Source organism: Budorcas taxicolor, chromosome 24 (assembly GCF_023091745.1).
Source record: "Budorcas taxicolor isolate Tak-1 chromosome 24, Takin1.1, whole genome shotgun sequence".
Lineage (NCBI taxonomy): Eukaryota > Metazoa > Chordata > Mammalia > Artiodactyla > Bovidae > Budorcas > Budorcas taxicolor.
The window spans coordinates 23,773,721-23,795,771 of record NC_068933.1 but is presented as its reverse complement, the minus strand read 5'-3'; the positions used below and the strand labels follow the sequence as shown (position 1 = coordinate 23,795,771).

The following is a 22,051-nucleotide window of genomic DNA, read 5'->3' as shown; positions in this document are numbered from 1 at the left end:
CTGAGGTGGGTGCCAGGAACCCACAGCCTTCAAACCTAGTTGGTCTGGGTGATGGCAAATCAGAGTATTGACCAGAGTATAGCCCATGGTTGATCCAGCACCACTGGTGGCTGTGACAGGCTGATGTCAGTTTTCCAAGATGGGAAAATGTTGGAAGGTCTTTGAGCAACATCCAAGGTTAACTTCATTTCTTCACATGGGTCATCTGTTCAGTGGGTTTTATTTCTATGGCTCAACCTCACCTATGAACAAAGATAACAACTGTCATGATGGGTATGAGGTCCACTCAGGACTCCAGAGAGAGGGGCTGTTCCATGCAGAGTAGTGTTACTTTTTAGTAACAGGCACTTAAGCAGGTAAGTTAGTGCTCTCTCGGGCCACTATAGAACCAAGAAATCATATGCTGGCTTTCCTCTGGTCCCATTTTACAAAACGGACCGACTCGGAGGGGGAAAAAATAGACGTGGAGAGTGACCTGGCTTTCCTGTGGTCTTGTTTTGAATGTTTGGCAGTAGCTTTTCTGTTTTCTGAGATACTGTCCTCTGCAAACTCCCATCAGGGTTCCTAAGAAAACTCTTGTTGCAATACCATGTAGGATGAAGATTCTCAATACTCATTTAATGACTGAAAGCCATGTAGAGGTGTTCAAGTACATGTTCAGCCTTCCTCCCAGGCAGGTGAGGAGATCTGGGTCTCTTACCTGCTGCTGCCAAGGCAGCCTCCTACCTGTGTAAGCTCACACCTGCTCAACCTGACCAATCCCACTGAGTCTCTGGATCACCCCTGCTCCAATATAGGGCAGACTTAGAAGGTAAGGAGCAACCCATACTGCTGGTTAGAAAACAAAAACCCACAGGAAAGAGGTATGTACGTCTTAGTTTAAATGTCACGTTTGAGACAAGGCAGTTCAATGAGAGCAGCCAGTGCCTGGGGGAGTAATTAAGATGTGAAAAAAATCAAATTTATTTCCGCCTTTTATTTCCTCACAGATGCAAACCTGGTTTTAAATGACTTATGGCTTTTCAGTGACAAGGTCAGTTAAGGGAAAATCATCTGATCAGTGCCAAACAGGCATTTCACAAAGAAACCCCAAAATAGGAATTAGGCTGGTAGACCTGAACTCAGAGGTAGAATTAGAAGACAGCAGGTGAATGAGAAATAAGACAGGTTTATATGGTTTTAGTTTCCAGATGATCTGGCCCCAGATGAGACTAATCAAAAAGAAAAACATTTCCCCAAGAAAGTGAGGGATGATTTTGTTTTAAAGTTATCACTCATGCTTATAATTTTAACCCAATACTTATACTAAGTTCTCCTCCTTCTTTGCAGGGATTCTGGGGAGCAGAGATTGAGTCTGTCCTAAGCTTTTGTTCATTCTTAATTCTCATCCTTCTCACATGGCTTCTCACAGACAGGTGGTGATGGTGTCAGAGATGGAGGACTTTTCTGCACGCTTAAGTGGCCACATTACTCCCCAGAGGAACCAAAAGAACTTCATTGTACGATCTCTCAATCACACGCTCTCTTAGCATGACTTTGAGGATTGGAATTGGATGAGTGAGATGGGTCACTGTCTCTAGATCCTATATCCAATCTGATTAAATCTCTAGGGGCTTCCCTGGCTGCTGCTGCTGCTGCTAAGTCACTTCAGTCGTGTCTGACTCTGTGCGATGCCATAGATGGCAGCCCACCAGGCTCCCCCGTCCCTGGGATTCTCCAGGCAAGAACACTGGAGTGGGTTGCCATTTCCTTTTCCAATGCATGAAAGTGAAAAGTGAAAGTGAAGATGCTCAGTCGTATCTGACTCTTAGCCACCCCATGGACTGCAGCCTACCAGGCTCGTCCATCCATGGGATTTTCCAGGCAAGAGTACAGTCCAGTGGTTGAGATTTCCCCTTCCAAAGCAGGGGTTGCTGGTTCAATCCCTGGTCAGAGCGCTAAGATCCCATATGCCTTGTGGCCAAAAAGCCAAAACATTAAACCGAAGCAATACTGTAATAAATTCAATAAAGACTTTAAAAATGGGCCACATCAAAAAAAAATATATCTTTCAAATGCTTTATTCTTGAGGCACCTCTTACTGTAGTGGATTGTGATGGGATGGCAACAATTGACCAGGAAATCCCACAATCTTCATGTATAACATGCTTTTCTCAGTGGCGTTTTGAAAATCACAGTTTGTATCAGAAAGCATTATACGCGCTTCAGGAATCTTCTCTGTGTTTACCTTTTTGACAAAACTGAAATAAGTCTGCTGGAGATTGAGTTGGTTTGGTGAAGACTGAATACTGGGCATACTTCAGGGGAGAAACCACCCCCCCTGCCCCACCACATACACACACAAAGTTTGGCAAACAAAGCACATATATCAACAATACAGTTTTATATCCTGCTCCGTGCCAGGAAATTTATAGTTGGCGTCTTCCCATGAGTTTATGGATAGAATCTGATGTGGGACATCTAGTGATGCTGAAGCAGGGAGAACTAACATTGATTCCTATCTTATTCTGTAATTTTTTTTTTAGTCACTAAGTGGAACAGTAGCATATATAAAATATTTACAGCACTCTCTCCATTTTTGAGAAGGCATCCATGGTGAAGGCTTAGGGATTAGAGATTCTTTAATTCATCAGATATCTACTAATTGCCTACTTTCTGTGCACGGTGCTAAAAAAAAGCCAGTTACTGGAGTTCCACCTCTTAAGGCCCCTGAGGGTTGACTTGGTAGGAATTAAATTAGCAGATGTGCAAAAGGACCGCCAAAAGTGCACTCCTGCTTTGATTGCTTTTGTTGAGACTGGTTATCACAGCATCTGGATTCTCACTGAATTTCCTGTTCTGCCCAGTAAAGCCAAGATAAGCTCAGCTTGGTGTCCAGGAGTAGTGAAATAACAATCCTTCCTTTAAGGTCTTTTGACCTAATACAAATCACACTTAGTACAGGCATGTAGATAGCCATCTATTAAAAAAAAAAAGGTGTTCCTTGAAGATAAAAGACATTCTTAGCCATCATTTCAGAATATGCTGTTTAATGCCTGGCATATGTAGATGCTCAAGAAACTTTTATTCAGTTGACAGTAGTAGGCAGAGACCATAGCCTATTTATTTCATTTTGGCCAGAAGCACCTAACTGTATGTTTTACACATGAAAAAATACTGAGAAAGGAGCAAGTAGCATCATTAAATACTTATATCAAAGTGTCTTTCTGATACCCAAGTTTCAGATTGCCCCGTGCTCTGTTCTTGCCTCTCTTTTGGCACTTAACACAGCATTTTGAATTAAACTCCATTCATAAGTCATATCTTTCTAAGAGCTTGTAAACTGTTGAGAATACAGGAAACATTTTATATACTTTCGTTGACTTTTCCATAGGATGCCTTAAGACAGTAGGTATTCAATGAAAGATTATTGAATTAGAGGGGAATAAAGGCCAGAAGGAACTACAAATCTTGGCCTTATTTTTCACTGGACACCCCATTATAATTCTGTGGCTTGAGTTAAAGAAACTGAAGTTAATAATTATTAATGCTATTAATGCTTCAAGGTGGGCAAACACTGTGAGAGCACAATGCACCCTTTCATGGATTAATTACTCTCCAACGATTGTACATTTGCTTTTTTTTTTTCTTTTAAGCTGAGCAGGTGTTTGGAGCCCAGCCCTCTCTTGCCACAAGAATGTTCTTTTCAGGCAGTAATCACCTAAGGACTTTTTTCCCCACCCATAAATTGCAAGGAATTCTAGGGTGTGGTTTCATTTTTCTGAGAATAGATTTTCCATGCTTTCTGAAGTGGGTTGGGAGATACAGGCATGGGCCACATGATCAAGCCCCCTCTGCCATCACGTGATCAAAAGCACTTTGTTCCTAGAATAGCCAGCCTACCTTCGAGGTGTGGAACTCACCAATTGCTGAGACATTTTCTCTATTTGTAGTGCAGGCAATTTGCTGTTTGATTATCATTGATGTGCTCACAAAAAGACTTGCATTTCCCTTTACCAGGGTAGATAGACCAACTTTAAAGAATCATTAGCAACCATTTCTCAACGAATAATTTTCCCTTTAAGAGCAGCGTCTTCAGCCTCTGTGCTAAAATCGCTTACTTGTTTCTTTCAACTGGCTTTTGGGCAGATCCCTAAAAATGTGGGCATTAACAGTGTTTGTTCTTTCCCCATACAACTCTGTAAAATCCTCCGCTTCCGTCAGCTTTTGTCTGGTACTCTGGACATTTATTCTCTGCACTTTTCTAACAGGCAGACTTACGTAAACAAGTGTCCTTCACTGGGGGAAAAGGGGAACTTCCAGATTAAAGACTGCTTTAAAAAAAAAAAAAACTCTTCCCTTCTTACTCAGATATTTTACTCTCCAGTTAATTTTAGTATCTTTCTCTACCAGATGATCCCTGTGACTTCCTGGCAGTTTGGTTTTAGCCATTTCATGCCCATTTATACATGTGCTATAAACAATTTAAAACTTGTCTTTTAGGCAAATGATTGGCAGTGTTTCCGCTGTATGTCCCTTCACAATGTCTCCTGATTCCCGGAGCTCCATAGACAGTCAAAATGAATGAAAATTCAGATACCCTGGATAAAGACAAGAATAGTTGAGATAAATTGATGCATTAAGTAGTAATAAGACTTTGAAGATTATAAGAAAGGGAAGAAGAATCTTTGGAATTTTAAAATCAGTCATGGTGGGGAGGTCACTTAAAATAATCCTTATGAATGTGTGATCAAAGGGAGGGTTTTGTGACTGCATGTTCTTGCAACACCAGGGCAATTAGGTTGCATCCTCCACACCAGCTACAATCAGTTGAAGTAGCATTCTGGAGTTTCACATGGAAAACTGTGACAGCTTGCCATACTCCCATCAATACTGTCTGCAGGTTGTGGGAGGGGGGAGCAGTGTACAGCCACAGGTGCCAGCTGTTTGCCTGTCCAGCTTAAGAATCCAAAATTTACCATCAGTAATTGCAAAATCATTGGGGATCAATAACTGTTTCCTATCAGGTGGTAAAGAATCTGCCTATAATACAGGAGACCCAGGTTTGATACCTGGGTTGGGAAGATCCCCTGGAGAAGGAAATGGCAACCCACTCTAATATTCTTGCCTGGGAAATCCCATGGACAGAGGGGCCTGGCAGGCTACAGTCCATGGGGTCACAAAGAGTCGGACATGACTGAGCAACTTAACACTTCACTGTACTAATTTGAAAGTTCTACACCTGGGAGAGGATCTGTGGTCTGTCTAGCCCATGTAGCCCTAAGCGAAGTGTTTGCAGAAGAGGGTCTTCTGATTACAACCTCCATTTTGTGCCAAAATGTTTTGTTTCCTCTTAATGAGTGATTATGAATATTTTCTGACTTTTAATGAGTGGCTATGAATATTTTGTGAATTATAATGAGTGATTATGAATATTCCATGAATTTTTGGAAGTTTGTATTTTAGTAAACAACAGTTACCATTAAATCTAGTATCCATTATATAATGTATTATTTCTCTTTAAAGACCTTAAATTTGTTTTCATTCCTTAAATCATGTTAAACAAGGAATGTTAGCCTCACCCTCTTCAACTTTTAGCACTGACTTTCTGTGCCCCAAGTGGCTGGGGTAAGGGAGTCGAGGCAGGAGGTATATGTCAGAATCTTTTGGAGGAGTAGTTTGAAATTGTAAATATTAAATATATAATATATAAATTAATATTAAATATTATGATATAAATTTATATTTTAGAAATTGAAAACTATTGTTTTTGTAATTACTTACATATAATTTTTCCAAGTCTTTTTGACTGGTGGTAAGTGAGGTCATCTTTTTTTATGAAAATATTCAACATGAGGAGAAAGTAGAAGAAAACCCAGACAGGAATATTTGCTGATCTATTATATTTACTTGGTGACTTTCCTTTAGATCTTTCAAAATACCTCCTTGATATTTGTGTCTTCTCTAGAGCGTGACACAGGGAATTGTCTGCACAGTAAATAGTAAATCCTAAATCCAGCCCCTCAATCCTTTTCCTTTGCCTCCTTCAGTGTTGCTCTGCCCTTCCTCCTGCTTGTGAAAGTCATTTAATCACTAACTGTTGAGGTCTAGGTGTGAAGGAAGCTAAAATGAATTACCCAGGAAAATAAAATATAAGAATACACTGGGCCCTTTCCATTCCTGAGTGATGCCTTCGACTAAAATAGAATGAGGATCAGTACAATATTGTTTATAGTAGCTGGGAGTTGGAGCAAACCCAGGCTTACTTGAGAGAGGTGAGGATAGTGGCTAAGAATACCAAATAATGGGATGAAAGTTTGGAATAGCTGCTTTGGAGAATGGGAGGTCTCATGTAAGGATGGCCCAGGAGCCACAAGAGCCAGCTGTCAGGAAGTTTGAGTTCATTGTGGTACCAGTCGTCATGGTTGTGTGCTTTCCTGGAGAAGCACTAGTGCAGAAGTCAGATGGGAGATGTTTGTTTCATCTTTGGGTCTCTTTAAAATATGAAAGTGAAATCTCTAGCCTATCTATTAAAAAATATCTAGGTATCTTCTATCCAGGTAGCAAGATACTGGATTTGCTGGAGGCTGCTGAAGTCTTCTGTCTGTCTGTCCCCATCTATCCATCCATCCATCCTCCCATCTTTCTGTATAACTAGTACTTTCTTTGTACCTGGTGCTGTTTTTAGCACTTATTAAATATTAAGTCATCAGCTCCTCCTAACCACCACCTACCCCTCCCACCCCCCAATGAGGTAAGTAGTAGTATTAGCTCCATTTTGTGCATGGGATGCCCCAGGGCCCATGCTCTTAAGAATGAAACTCATCTGGGAAGCTTTTCAAATGTTTTCGTTGCTATTGTTCCCAAAGGCTCCAGAGGTTTCTTCCACACTATGCTGACCTGTGGGCAGGGCAGCTGGTGGGAGGGCCCCATCTGTGGATTGTAGTTCAGTCTTTACTTTCCATTGGTCATTCATTGCCTTTTCACCTCTTCCGATCTGCCCCTGTGTGAACAGATGATCAAGCTCTTAAACATGCAGCGTTTCTTCCTTAACAGGCCAGGAGTTGGAGACTCACTGTTCTTAGGTAATGAGATTGGAGATGCAAGTGTAGTGGACCAGGTTTTGGGGTCCAGCCACCGAGTTCTTCTGCACCCTCTTACCTGCTTTCCATAGCTGGTCTCCTGTCCTCAACCTGGGCTTAAACCTTCCCACACTAGGGAGTTGCTGCCTTCCTCTCTCCTGCACCAGAAATTCTTCGGGAAAGGACATAGCCATGCAGACTGGGGGCCATTTGTATCTCTCAGTGCCAAAGTATATCTGTGTATAGTTAGGACAAATGGCTGCAAATTTCCATTTGACCGATCGAAGCATTTTTATCTGTTTTTATACCAGCTAACTAGTAACCTAAAGATGTGTATGTAGGTGCAGGTTTGCGTGCATGCACACGCATACCGCTGTCTTTAAAAATAAGCATGGCTTTATTCCTGTTTTTAAATGGTTTCCACTGAATGCAAAGTGCTTTCATTTTGGGGTTAAACCAAAGGCTTTTTTCAACTTGAGGTGCCCCAGCAGTCACCAGTGCATTAACTGCAAATGCAAATTAAAAAGCCTGCACTGTGGGGACCGTAAAGGTCATCTGACCCAAAATGAAACTGATTTCCTATCTTTATATGTACTGATAAGTCAGCGGGGAAGCCTGTCGCCAGAGCAGACTGGGTCCATTAGTTCCTTCATTTGGCACTTAGACACTTTGCAGAATAACTCCCATAGCATCTTCATCAAACAGCACTAAGGATAAAAACAATAAAAACCTTTCCAGCTTAGCGATCTTACTTTCTCATCCCATCTCTTGAAAAAAAAATATTTTTTAAATTATAAGATTGTTAGATTGTATAAATTCAGGATATTTGGGAACTGTGGTATTTTGTAGATATGAAAAAGCCTCAGCTGTTGAGTCCAGCTTTCTGGAGGGCTGTTGTTTACTCAGTGTTCCTGCCTTTTGCAAGTTTTGCTGGGCAAGTGTAGCCGGGCAAGTGTGATTCTTTTCTTAAAGGAAACATTTATCCTCCTAGATGCCTCCCAGTTATTGAAACAGAGGCAGATAAACTTAATCAAGAAGTGTTTAATAATGACTCTGTGTTCCAGCATGTCCTGACTAGGACACAGCTCCTCAAAACAGTTTATAATTGTGGTGGTAACAAGCCTGTTTCACATGAAACAGAATCATCTAACCAGGATTATAACCAAATGCTCAGTGATGTGAATCAGACTCAGTTTGGTATGAGTTCCAGAGGGCACAGACCAGTCAGAGAAGACTGAGATGGCTTGGGAAGGGTTTGTAGGTAAGTGATGCTGCTGCTGCTGCTAGGTCTTGGGTATGGAAAAGGTTTGGAGGGGAGAGAGAATGTTTCCCTCTCTGCCAAAATGGGGCAGGGACAGGAATGCAGGGTGCTTTGGGGACAATGGAGAGACTCGCCCCACCGGAGCAGAGTATATATGAGCAGAAGTAGTGGATATTGATTAACCAAAATGGTGATAATTTTTTTTCCAAACAGAATGCTAGGCATGTTTTCTAATGTATGCACGGTGCAGGGGTGGGGTGAGGGGGATATTTGAAATCAAAGACAATCTGGAGGTGTGTTTCTGTTAGCGTGCGAGACCAGAGCTGATTCGGTATGGCGGCAGAGGTCAAGAATACTTGCACGAGCTCTGTGTAGGGTTCTTGAAGGTTGACCATCATTATGCGAGAAGGATTTTGGAGAGATTTTGAGTCAGAATGACTAAGGCTGCAGATGTTTTCTGACAACCGTGGCTCAAGCCCTCTGCATACTTTTTTAGAGGAGATTGATCAATATTTATCTACCACGTTGTTGAAGCAAGGATAGTATCACCTCTCCTCGCTGTTGCACCCACAAATCCTGACACAGTGCCTGGCACAGAGCAGGCAGGCAGTATTTATTTACTGGAAAATATGAGAATGGTATTCAAAAAAGACAGGGTTGGGGAATGCACTGCTGGTCATACAGGCATAAGATAAATAAAAACGGGGTGCTTGTATTCACCAAGCTAACCCAGTGTTTCAGCTCCAGTCATTGAATGATTTTGACTTTAGGATCTGGCCAAATAGTAGAGAATGAAATAGGGTGAAATTGAGTGTATTTGAGAGGGTATTTGAATGGCTTCTGATGATGCAGCCCAACAGGACAATTGGAGATCGAAAGCCGCAGGTCGCAGAGGCAGAGCCGTCCCTATTTTCCTGTGCTTTCGCAGGAAGTGCATTTTATAGAAAAGTCAGAGAGGAACTGAGGGGAAACGGAGAGCTCTGAGCTGGTGAATTCACAGCAGGCTGACAGGGCACACTCGGCCGCCTTTGAAGCTGGCCCATCCTCAGGGCTGCTCCGCAGGACCCCGCCGGCACCGGCCCAGCCCAGCCCTGGGCTCTGGGAGGCCATGTGGGTGATCACAGCACCGAGAGCTGGAGTCTGGGATGGTAAGAGGCTCTCATTCTTTGATTAAGGCATGACTTGATTTAGTTGCATCTAAGCCAGTTTGTTTTCCCTTCTTGGTAACTTAAGTTATTGAGTTTTCAAACATGTTTGTGCTTTCTGAGCTACCTGAAAGGGCTTCCCCAAAACATTAGACATAGCAGTGAACTTGATTCATCCGAAGACCGGGTGGTATAACTGTGTACAGGGGTCTGGAGAACTAGTGTCAAACTGCACACTGGTGCTGTGTGACTTTCCTTACCTTCCACCCCAGAGGCAAAAATTTCTCAACCAGATAGATGTGAACTAACCCAGACTCAGAGCTGTGAGAATGAACGTTTGCCTCGGTCACACTTTCAGTTGTGCTGCTTATGAGGATTCTAGCCGCCGTGTCTGAGAAATAGTCTCTGCCCCCACTGGGGTCTGGTATCTGTTCAGAATATTGGGCATTCTGAAAACTCGGGGGTATTTTTAGACTTGGTATTTTTTTTTTTCCTATGAATGAGGAAGTCTGGCAGATGGCTCTTCCGGCTGGATTATTATTATTTTTTCGCAGCTTTCTACCAATACGGTAGGGAGAAAACTCTGGCAAGGCTTCTTTCTCTAAGGACAATGGGGGGAAAAGCCATTCTGCAAACACTGAGCAGCAGCTGCAGGGCTCAGATCTCTAAGGACACTGTGCCACTGGCTGCGTATCTCACACTGCTCTCCTGTGACTGTGTCTAATCACGGGGGGAGGTAGGGAAGGAAGTCTGAGCAAGAACAAGTCATTTTTCACAGTGCAGAGCAACGACATCTGTGCAGGCAGTGCTCTCACTGCAGCTGATAAGAGTGTTAGTCGCCACCCAGAGAGGAAAGACTAGAGCATGTGGCTTTGGCCTCATGAAGCCACTTCCTTAAATCACGTGACATCAGAGTTCATCGCGTAGATGGTTTGCACCAGTTTTTTGAAAGGCAAGTCAAACTATCATTAATGAAGGAAAAGAGCCTTTAAAAGGAAAAAAGTATAGTATGGCTGTGTATTGCTGAGTGCCTTTGGATTCTCATCTGGCCTTGCATCTGATGGAACAATCTATTAGGGCCCAGAAAAGTTATCTTTGGAATCTTAAGCCTTTTGCAAGGATTCTTGAGAAATCTATTGCACACACAGACTGGAGACACAAAAATGATGTGATTGTCTGTCCCCGCTTTGATGGCCAGCTTCCCCCTTTGCATTTTCAAGTCTGGTGTGGTTGTGTTTCTTCGATAATTGAAGTGGCCATTCTCTAAGACAACAGATCATACAGGTTTCCAAGGTGGATGATATTTGATGCAGTTCATATGAAAGATTTTTAGAAAGGTTACCCCTTTCCTCCTGATTTACATCTAAGCATCCCAGCTACCTATGGGGTTTTAGTTACTGGTTGGGAATTTGGACTTCTTGAGGGTTTTTTGGTAGAGAAACAGTAGTAAAATCCCCAGAAGCCTTGAAAATTCCACTTGTGGCTTGGCTACGAAGATTTACCAAAGTCTACCTTTGGAGGCTTCCCACTTCCCTACACACACACACACACACACACACACACACACACACACACACACACAGAATTTATCCTGCAGCCACTATAATAGTCTGATTTTGTCTGCGTTCACTTGGTGGGGCTTTAAAACTGTGACTTCTCATACTGAGTAGATGTAGAAAAATTAACCCTCACAGTCTCAGATGAGTTGTTAGGACTGAAAAATAACTTCCATCCATGAGGCTTTTCTGTGGTGAAATCAACCCTCATAGAACCTGTCTGTCCCATGAGGACTGATTGAAATCTCACTGGGTCATCTCTGTGTTCCTCGCCCTTCAGAGGCTCAGCAGCAGGTCAATAGAAGTGGCCATCCTTGGGCTTAGTCAGACCCTAGTGATTTCTTTCTTTCTAAGAATGTTCATTTCCAAGTTTTTCAAGCATGCAGTGAAGTTCAAAGAATGATTAAACTCACTTTCATGTGTCCAAGGGCTTCCCTTGTAGCTCAGCTGGTAAAGAATCCACCTCCAATGAGGAAGACCTGAGTTCAATCCCTGGCTTGGGAAGATCCTCTGGAGAAGGGAAAGGCTTCCCACTCCAGTATTTTGGCCTGGAGAATTCCATGGACTGTATAGTCCATGGGATTGCAGCAGAGTCGGACACAACTGAGTAACTTTCACACACGCACTTGTCCAAGGTTTTTCAAATAATTACCATTTTGTTCTCTGGGGTTTTTTTAAAAGGAAATATTACAGATCCAGTGGAATATCCCTCCCTATACAATTTCCATTTCAGTTTTCCCTTGCTACCCAGAGTCATCACTGTCTTGAAGTTGAGTGTCATTTCCATTTTACCAGTTATATGTGGCAAAATGTGTAAAAAATACATAGAATCATAATGTGTTTTAAAATTGTATATAAATGGTGTCACACTTGAGCCTTTTGCAAGCTACTTTTAATAGTCAGCGTTTTAAGAATCCTTTTCATCCTAGTACCTTAAAATCAAGTTTATTTATTTTTGAATGCTATATGGTACTCTGATACAAGACTATACCACAGTGTACCCATTCCTTTACTAATGGCCATTGGACTGCCTATGATTTTGTTTCTGCTGTTAGTAACACTGTGAACAGTCTTCCCCATGTATGAGTTTTTCTAAATCTGCCCTACACAGTGCAGTAGCCACTAGCTAAAATGTGGGAGCCTAAATTGCAATGTGCTATAAATATAAAATACAAACCAGATTTTGAAGACTTAGAATAAAAAAACTATAAAATATCTCATTAATTTTGTATTTGTTACATAGTGAAATGACAATATTTTATGTATTTTGTGAAGTAAAATACATTGTTAAAATTAATTTTACCTTTAATTTGGCTACTAATCTTTTTTTAATTTTATATGTATGTAATAACTTGTGTTATATTTCTATTGATCAAGACTGTTCTAGATCGGGAGTCATCATCTACCACCCACAGGTCACCCATCTATCTGTGTTGTAAAAAGTTTTACTAGAAAACATGCCCATTTGTTTACGTATTGTCAATGGCTCCTTCCCTGCTACAAAAGCAGAGCTGATACTTGCAACAGAGACTATATGATCCACGAGCCTAAAATGTTTACCATCTGGCCTTTAAGGAAAGGTTTGTCCATCCCTATTCTAGAGCGATGACTTTTAACCTTTTTAAAACTAAGTTTCTAAAATATATTTTAAGAATTATATTTAATACTGTGATCCAGTACACACACACAGACACACACACACACCTGAAACAAAAGTTTCACAAATGCTTACTCTTTTTATTTTCTTTCTTTTCTTTTTTTTTTCCTGGTCTGTTCCTTTAAACTGCCTTGACTCACAAAATTGAGCTGGCCATTCATTCACTACCAGTCATTTAATATCTTTGTTCCCTTTGCATCTGGCAACAACATTTTTCTTTCTTTTAATGCTTCACTTTATACTAAGTAATCATGTGTATGTTCTCACACATACCACATTTACTTTTTGTTTTGTTTTCTCTATTTATATACATTTCTTCTGGTGTTTTTCTGCAGCAGCTCAGCAGCTGTGGTGCTGGAATTTCTCCCATGGCAGTTTTCTGAGCCTGTAGACCAAGAGACTGTAGGGCCACTCTGATGTGGTTGGATTGCCAGAGAGACCTAGCTTTTTTTTTCCCTAGACTGAGGACTTGTCGTTATTCACAACTTCATATCTTGGCCTCATCTGCAAAACCACTGTTGTTGGATCTGATGAGGATGGATAAAAATATTTTATGAAAACTTCTGATGATATTTTGCCAAAGGATAAAATAAAGATAATCTACTACCATAGCACTTTCTAAGATTTGATATCCTCAAGGCCCCTAGGGAGAAGGCACTGGCAACCCACTGCTGTACTGTTGCCTGGAGAATCCCATGGGCGGAGGAGCCTGGTAGGCTGCAGTCCATGGGGTCGCTAAAAGTCGGACACGACTGAGCAACTTCACTTTCACTTTTCACTTTCATGCATTGGGGAAGGAAATGGCAACCCACTCCAGTATTCTTGCCTGGAGAATCCCAGGGACAGTGGAGCCTGGTGGGCTGCTGTCTATGGGGTCGCACAGAGTCAGACACGACTGAAGTGACTTAGAAGCAGCAAGGCCCCTAGAGCGACTTTGGAATGTAAAGAATATTATTACTTGTAACATTGCCATCACTGTCATATTTAGTTTTAATAGATTTAAAACTTTTAAAAATGCAGTCCTAGGAGTAGGAGGTGGGGAGAGAAGCATATTTTTGGAGAACATGTTTCATGGAAGCAAACTTTCTCTAAACTTTTCTGTTAATAAACAAGAGATTCCACTGCCTGTGAGGACCATACAGGGCTGGGCAATGCTGAACACAAAGAACAATCAATACATTCTTGGCTGTAAGGTCATATGCATTAAATAAGGCAGTTCTGATACCAAATCAATACTGTTTTGTGTATTTCCTACAGCAGATATTGAGATATAGATCCACCATGGTGGGAGAGAGTGTCATCAGGAGATATCAGTCCAGACAAATCTAGGTTACCACCAACAGGGAAAGGGCTGGATTGATTGTGGTCTGTCCCACTGTGTGGGGAAATGTCAGGTCAGAGTGAATATTCATGTGGTCCTCGGAAAGAGGGAAATCAATCAGCTAAACCTTCTACTTAATAAGGGAACCATTTTCTCCAAGGCGAGGTTCTTTTCTTGAACTTGATATTCCTGTCCCCAGTGCAACAGTCATTCTATCTTAGAGACACAATCAGAGATTTCATAGAAAGCCTAAGGGCAGATTCACTCCATAGTTTTGGTATAAGGTTTAATATGGTTCTATCTAAGCATTGCACTACAAATCTAATTAAAATTGAAATAATGTTTCCTTTAACTCCATGGAACAAGCTAGATCCTTTGAAGCTATATCAAGAGAGTACTAGGCACAGGAGAAATCTTTTGTTTTTGGTCCACAGTTCATTTGTCCTGTGATCTTGCAAAACCTCCCCAATCTCTGTATATCTCTGTACATTGGCTTGTATTATAATGTTCAATTTTTCTTTGTAGAGATGACACGTGGTATAATAGCTGACATACATGTTTTGGCAGAGAGGGCCAGAGTATGAAGGCAGTTCCTCCCAAATCATGGTTTGGGGGCTTTTCCAAATTTAATAGATTCACTTATCTTTAATCACACTCAAGAAATCACCTGCCATTCATGTGTATAAGGTTTCAGAAGAGCCTCTGTTCTCTCTTCCCCAAAATTATTTTTTCAGAACTTGCCAGCACTGGTCAGGCTTCAAGAGCATAATAGGTTCATACTCCATTGGCTGTTTTTTTTTTTTTAACAGAAACCAAATTAATTACTTTTATCATTTGTTTCTACATTTCCCAGGCACCTTTTAAAAATGAACAAGAGCAGCTCTGATTTAGAGAAAGTGAGCCAGGGCTCCGCCGAGAGCCTGAGGGGCGTCCACGTCAGCTTCACCACGGGCTCCACGGACAGCCTGGCCTCCGACTCCAGGACCTGCAGCGACGGAGGTAACACACTTGACCTTGATGGAGAGGCTTAGGTCCTCCTGAGCCTGGAGGGCCAGGCCTGGGTTAACTGCCAAGATTCGGAAGCATTGAGCTAGGCCTACTGTCTCGGTTCCACTTTCCCCACAAAATAGACTCTACCGAGGAGGTTTTTTTTTTTTTTTTTTTTTGGTAAGAGTTCTCTTTATTTTTATTTATTTATTTGTTTGGCTGCACTGCACAGCACATGCTATGCTGTGCTTAGTCACTCAGTCATGTCCAACTCTTTGCAACCCCATGAACTGTAGCCCACCAGGCTCCTCTGTCCATGGGGATTCTCCAGGCAAGAATACTAGAGTGGGTTGCCATGCCCTCCTCCAGGGGGTTTTCCCAACCCAGGGATCAAACGTATGTCTCCCACATTGCAGGTGGATTCTTTACTGTTTGAGCCACCAGGGAAGTCCATGAATACTGGAGTGGGTAGCCTATCCCTTCTCCATGGGGTCTTCCTGATCCAGGAATTGAACTGGGGTCTCCTGCATTGCAGGTGGATTCTTTACCAGCTGAGCTACCAGGGAAGCCCACTGCATGGCATGTGGGATCTTAATTCCTCAACCAGAAATGGAACCCATACCCCCACACTGGAAGGTGGCATCTTAACCACTGGACCACCAGAGAAATTCTTACTCCCTGTTGAATTTATGGCAAGGTGCTTCACCCCATATCTCCCTCTCCAATCACACATAGTATATCCACATGGCAATACGGTGGGAGGTCGGAAGCATATCGAAAGACTCCTGACTCCTGGGTAATGAGTCATTATATATATAGGTCTGCACTTGATTTCTATCCTCAGGATTGGTTCACAATGGCAATCCCAAGTTCCCTCTCCCTCCACCCTCTGTCTCCCCTTTTCTTTCACAGGCATGCACACACACATATGCACACACTTACTTGGATGCACAGCAGGTGTTTGTATCAGTGTTTGTTGAATTAAACCATGGAGGTTTACACCACCACCAATCCCAGAGCTTCTGGATAAAGCTCTAAGGCTTCATATGTGGGTATGTCCTGATTGGGCTTCCCAGGTGGCACGAGTGGTAAAGAACCCACCTGCCAATGCAAGAGAAGCAAGAGGTATGGGTTCGATCCCTAGGTTGGGAAGATCCCTTGGAGGAGGGCACAGCAACCCACTCCAGTGTTCTTGCCTGGAGAATCTCATGGACAGAGGAGCCTGGCAGGCTGCAGTCCATAGGGTCACAAAGAGTCGGAAGCAATTTATCACATATGTACACATGTCCTGATTGGGTATACAGTTGCCTCCCCACCCCACCCCCACCCACTCCCCTGCCCACCCCCATATCTGCAGGCTCTGAATTCACAGATTCGAACAGGTTCCCAAGGTTAAATCTTTGATTAAATCGATGGACGCAGAACCTGCAGATACAGCAGGCTGACAGTACTCTGATGCTGTTTTGTATAAGACGCTTGAACATCTACGGATTTTGGTATCCCAGGGGATTCCTGGAAACAATTCCCCCAGGGAAAATGAGGGATAACTGTATTCCAAAAAAAAGAACTCTCGCTTCCCGGTAGTTTTGATGGGTAGTATTAGAACCTTCAGCCTTTAACATTTGTGTGAGTGTGTGTGTGTGTGTGTGTGTGTGTGTTGACTCCTGTATTTCTCATTGACTTGCCCTAGCACGATAGATTTGAACATGTGCTATCATGACCCTCTCAGTCCTAAGGAAATATTTATTCTCCGTAGGTATTTTTAGAGTAGAAAGTTCCAGTGTGAATTTATTGTCACCAACATTTTTCTATCTAAAAGATTAGTGCCACTCAGACAGAAGCATAGAAGTCAGTCTGTGGTGTGTTCTGATGGGAAACTTCCGATAGCTCTGACTTAAAAACAGGAAATATCTTAGCCTTGATTTGGGTGGGATGTAGCAAAAGAACATTTTCTTTCTCTACAGGTTGTCCTGGGCGTCTATCTTTTTCCTTTCCCCCTGCGATTGTGCAGAAATTTCTACAAAGCACATTATTCTGTGGAGGGCTGGGCTGGGCATGTGAACCATTAGACCCTGTGCTGGTCCACAGGGACCTGCTCTTTTGGGATTTTGAGCAATTCTGTGGGAGGGTCTTCCATCTGCCACCCACCAGCTCGTGTTGGTGAGAACTGGACTAAATTGCTCCAGCACTTTTCTTCTCAGAACCAGCAAATCATGACGTTTGCTCTTGGGCTCTTACCGTCTAGCCAGGAAGGTAAGATTAAAATTCCTGACCCGTGGGTGGATGGAGTAAGCAAGCAAATTGGGCTGCTCAGAACAAGAGTGTTTATGAAAGCGTCCGGAGAGAGAGGAATCAGTGAGGGCTGGTGGAGGTTCAGAGAAGGCTTCCTGAGGAGATGAGACTTCAGCTCTCATGTCAAGAGTGGTTAAACTTGAGGAGGCAGTGGGAGGAAGGGGGATCTTTGTAGGTTAAGGAATCAATTCAGGAGGAAAAAAGGCACAAGGTTAGCGATGCACAGGGCAAGAGGGTGAGACCAGCCTGACACACTTCAGTGGAAGCGAATGAGGGGCACTAGTCTACGAGGTGGTGGGAGGCCGGGGGCAGGCTGGTGCAAAGCTCTCCAAACCAGTCTGTGGAATTTGGAAGTAGGGAGCCACTTGGGGGTTTATGAGTATGTTGGTGACACCTAACTCTGACTTTTAGAATTAAAATGAACACTTGTCCATCTGACACTGAGATGACACTGTAAAACCAGCTATGCTTCGATTTTTTAAAAAGGATGCATTTTCATGGTTATCCTTTTACTATGAGCTAGTCAGTGGAAATGCCCCTCAAAATCTAGAATTCCTGGAATAACAAAAAGGTGTATATTGCATTGGCCGAAAAGTTCGTTCAAGTTTTTCTGTAACACATTATGGAAAACCCAAACGAACTTTTTGGCCAACCCAATACCTTCTCAACCAGACTCTGGCTCGTCAGAGCAAACCAGTTTCTATCTGCTGCTCCTACGTATGGCTCTGTACCCAGAACCCTGCTTTGAAACTGGCAAGAGACCACAGGAATTCTCTCTTTTCTCCTTTTTAATGTCTCTTAAACATTAATCTGGAGACTATCCAGAACCACCAGTCATGAAATGTAAGAAACCCTTCATTTAGCCACTCATCATTAGCCAAGGCAGCTGGCTTCAATCTGTTGTTGAACAGTGAGCTTTTCGTCCCATGGATCCTTACTCACTTTTACCTTGGAGCAGAAATACTTACCCATCCTGCCTTTTGTTACTATTTGGCATCCAGTGCTGAAGCTGAGACAGGGAACCAAGACAGGAGAGGTAGAATTAATTCAAGAATGTAGCATCAACCTCTTTAATATTATATTCCAAATCAAAAGAGACCATTCGATTATTGATTTTGTCAGTAAGAATTCAACTCATGAAAATGACGCATTTTGTGGACTCTGAGTCTGTGGTATGAGCAAGCCTGAGTGAGCTGAGGACAAAGTCATTCCAGGGCATGTACATAGTAGTAGTTTTTAGAAACTTCTTGGAAACTCATCTGGGTTCATGGTGAAAGTTAGTTTTCTTCTATCCAGGTTTTGTGCCCCACCCCTTGCAAAAGTTTTTAATTTTATAAGAAAAATAAACACAATTGCAAGCTGTAATTGTGTTGCATTTTTTAAAAAACGAGTTTGTCTAAACTTGACAAAATATTTTTATATCAATGTTAATTCAGCTCTTTGTGCTTGTGTTGCATTTCTTACTCCTCTGAGCACATCTGTTATCCCATTTGTCCATGTGGGCAGTTCCATTGAACAGTGGGTCAACTCGGTGAAGGGAAAAATCCATCTAAGCAGTTGTCAGGTTTATGCTTGGGTAGGGAGGGACAAACTGCATGTGTAAGGACAGATCTATGAACGCTGCCAAGGGGAAGGTCATCTGGAGTGAATGGATGGATGGGGGTGGGAGGAATGGTCATCAGGAGACTCCTGTGCTTTTAAATGGTTGCTTTTAAATGTTGCAAACCTCATAACTGCATTAAGATCATTTTCCGTTTTGATATAGGATAACATTTCAATTAAGAGTTCCACAGTTAAACAAACATCATGGATGCCAGGCTCCCATCTCCAATTGAACTGAAAATGTGGTCACAAGGGATAGATGAGAGGTCTAAATAACCAGACAGTAGTGACTATAAACTCCCACGAAGAAACATACCCAGGCAGTGTTTCTGTTCTGATTTTTGTCACTGGCAAACCAGAGGCACAGAAAGTTCATTAACTATCTTTACAGTAGTGAGCTTGCATTTCTCGATAATAATGCCAAGAGGATTTTTAAAATATAGACATTAACGCATTCACGATATGCTTAGTTGCTCAGTTGTGTCGGACTCTGTGACCCCATGGACTGTAGCCTGCCCAGCTCCTCTGTCCATGGGATTTCCCAGGCAAGAATACTGGAGGGGGTTGCTATTTCCTTCCCCAGGGGATCTTCCTGACCCAGGGATCTAACCTGGGTCTCCTGCGTCTCATGCATTGGCAGGCAGATTCTAAAGAATCAGTTAAAACTGAGCCACCTGGGAAGTCCCACGCAAACTATGGATTGAGTACAGTTTTAGATGTTGAAGACACAGCAGGGAGAGAAGGTTCTCCCTGCCGCATCCCTTCTTCCATAGAGCTCACAGTCTAGTGTGGAGACATGGATAGCGAGGAAGATAAAGAACTCAAGTGGCCAGTGTGTCAGACGGCAATAAGTGCTACAGGGAAAAGTCAGCCAGCAAGGGGGTGGGACGCACCTGTCAAGGGGAGGCAGTAAGTCCACAAAGAGCATACATCAGCCTCACCCTCACTGAGCCCTTGCTCACCCACTTAGGCTATCACCCAAGCCTTTGTAAGAAGAAATAGTATTTTCAAAAAGGTAGTCCTGGGAATTCCCTGACAGTGTAGTAGTTAGCATTCTGGGCTTTGCCGTGGCCTGGGTTTAATCCCTGTTTCAGGGAACTGAGATCCCGCAAGCTACATGAAGCAACCAAAAAAAAAAAAAAAAAAGGTGGTCCTGAAAAAGACATCTAAAACTTCTAAACCAAAAATAGTGTGTTTTCTATTAATTAAGCAGGCTTGTTAGAACACTTGATCCTAACTGAATGGGTTCAGTTTAATATATTCCATCCGTGTTTTGCTCTAACACTTTATCTCTCCTCCCAGCCCTCCATGGAGATAGACTGAGTAATGGGTTCTGTTCTGAAAGATCTATTACTAAAGGTTGGAGAAATTATCCTAAAGAAAAGATAACTCATTTTTAAGTGTGGCCTGAGCCCTCACAATATCACCACACGTAAAGCTTCATCTTAGATTGAGCTATTCCCTTTAAACTAAATTTGAAAACGTATGTTATTTCAGTAAAGTCCATACATGTCTATGATACAAATCTAAACAGTGGAGAAAGATATAAAATGAAAAGCCAGTCTTCAGACACTCCCACCCCAGCTCCCACCTCCACTTGGAACATTTTTTCTATATCATCCCACGAATTTGTATCCATATTCCAAATATCATAAGCTTCAGTTCTACACACTTTTGTACTTACTGTATCTTGAAGTCCTTCAAATCAGAACCTCTAGGTCAATGTCATTTTCTTTTCATGGTGCGTATTTTTTCATTGTCTGAATGAGTTAAACCCTCCTCTTGTCGATGCATATGTAGGTTCCTTTCATTAGAAGTCTACAGTAGCATCCTGGGACACACACTGAGATAATTTGCTGAGCATATCTGTAAGATAACTTCTTAGAAGTGGAATTGATATATTAAAACATATATGCATTTTAAAATAGATGTTACCAAATTAACCTCTAAAAATGTCAATTTATGCTTCCATTAGCAGCATGCAAAAGTGCCTTGAACATTTAATTTTACTGTTAATTTGGAAGCAAACCCTTAGTGATTGTGTTATAATGGGAAAAATCATGATTCTGGAAACACACACGGGCTGTAGACATGAAATATTTTCCATGAGCCTGTTTTCCAAACAGACAGTGCTTCCCCATTTTGCGTGTCAATGGCCTACCCATCTTGATCACTGTTTCTTGGGATGCTTAAGCAGTCCAGAGAAACATCTCACAAATGCTGCATTTTCCATACAACTGTAAAATGCTAATAATGTGTTTCCATTTTCAGACCACGTTTGCCTTCTTGAAAAAGTAAGCATTTCTCTTGAAGGAATGCCATATGCCTTCCTTTAACAAAACAACAACAAAATAGAGCTTAGTCTATTTTGATTGTGGAACCAAACAAGAGCTTGTATAGTTCTCCTTTGGAGGAAAAAATTACTCTCTGTGAGTCTAAAACATACCCGCCACCCCGACCCTTAACATCTTCTGGAGGGGTGGGGAGGGGTTTTGGCTAAAATCTGCAAGACTACCACTTCCTGTGTGATGCTGGCCTCCACCGATGGCTTCAGTTTCTCACCTTGAACATGTAGGGATTGAAGCAGGCCATGGTGCGGACGAGGTTTCTCCATCTACTTTGTTCCCTCTGCCGTGCCTGTAGTAGGTGCTCAGGAAATATGAGTGAATGAATGGATTAATCTATACAGTCATTTCCAGCCAGCCAGTCATTTCCTCTTACCCTCATTTTAAAAAAAGATCCAAAAAACACTTAAGTGTTTCGAACAAAAGAAAATTCCATTTACTTTCCTTTACAAGGTGGAGAACAGTCAGATGCCGAAGCTAAAGTTTGGAGCTGGGCGGGGGGACTCTTAGCTGGGACCCTGCCCTTTGTCCCCACATTTGATCTGGCCTCCCTGCTGTCAAGGTCTGTGTCATTCAGTCCTTTACATCCGCCGTCAGAAGGCAGAGCCGGGCGCCAAGGGAGCCGCACGGGCTTATTTATACGTTTCAAAACTGGACTGACCACTTCCTCCTGCAGCCCAGCTCTCATTTTGGCTGTAGAGAACAATGAAAGTACCTATTAAAACCCAGCCAGAAGAGAGGACTCTATAATAAGAAAACCTCACAGTGCTGGGGTTGAACTTTTGGCCTGCGTTTCTGCATAGGAGTTAAGCTCTTTTTCCGGA

At 42.4% G+C, this 22,051-nt stretch overlaps 1 protein-coding gene across 1 annotated transcript in view; it reads left to right on the top strand.

Moving 5' to 3' along the window:
• PRAG1 (PEAK1 related, kinase-activating pseudokinase 1) overlaps positions 1–22,051 on the top strand; it is a 41,014-nt gene that overhangs the window by 6,602 nt on the left and 12,361 nt on the right. The window contains exon 3 of the mRNA XM_052661421.1: positions 14,855–15,000. Within this exon, the coding sequence (XP_052517381.1) occupies positions 14,855–15,000 (146 nt within the window). The remainder of the gene's footprint in view (positions 1–14,854; positions 15,001–22,051) is intronic.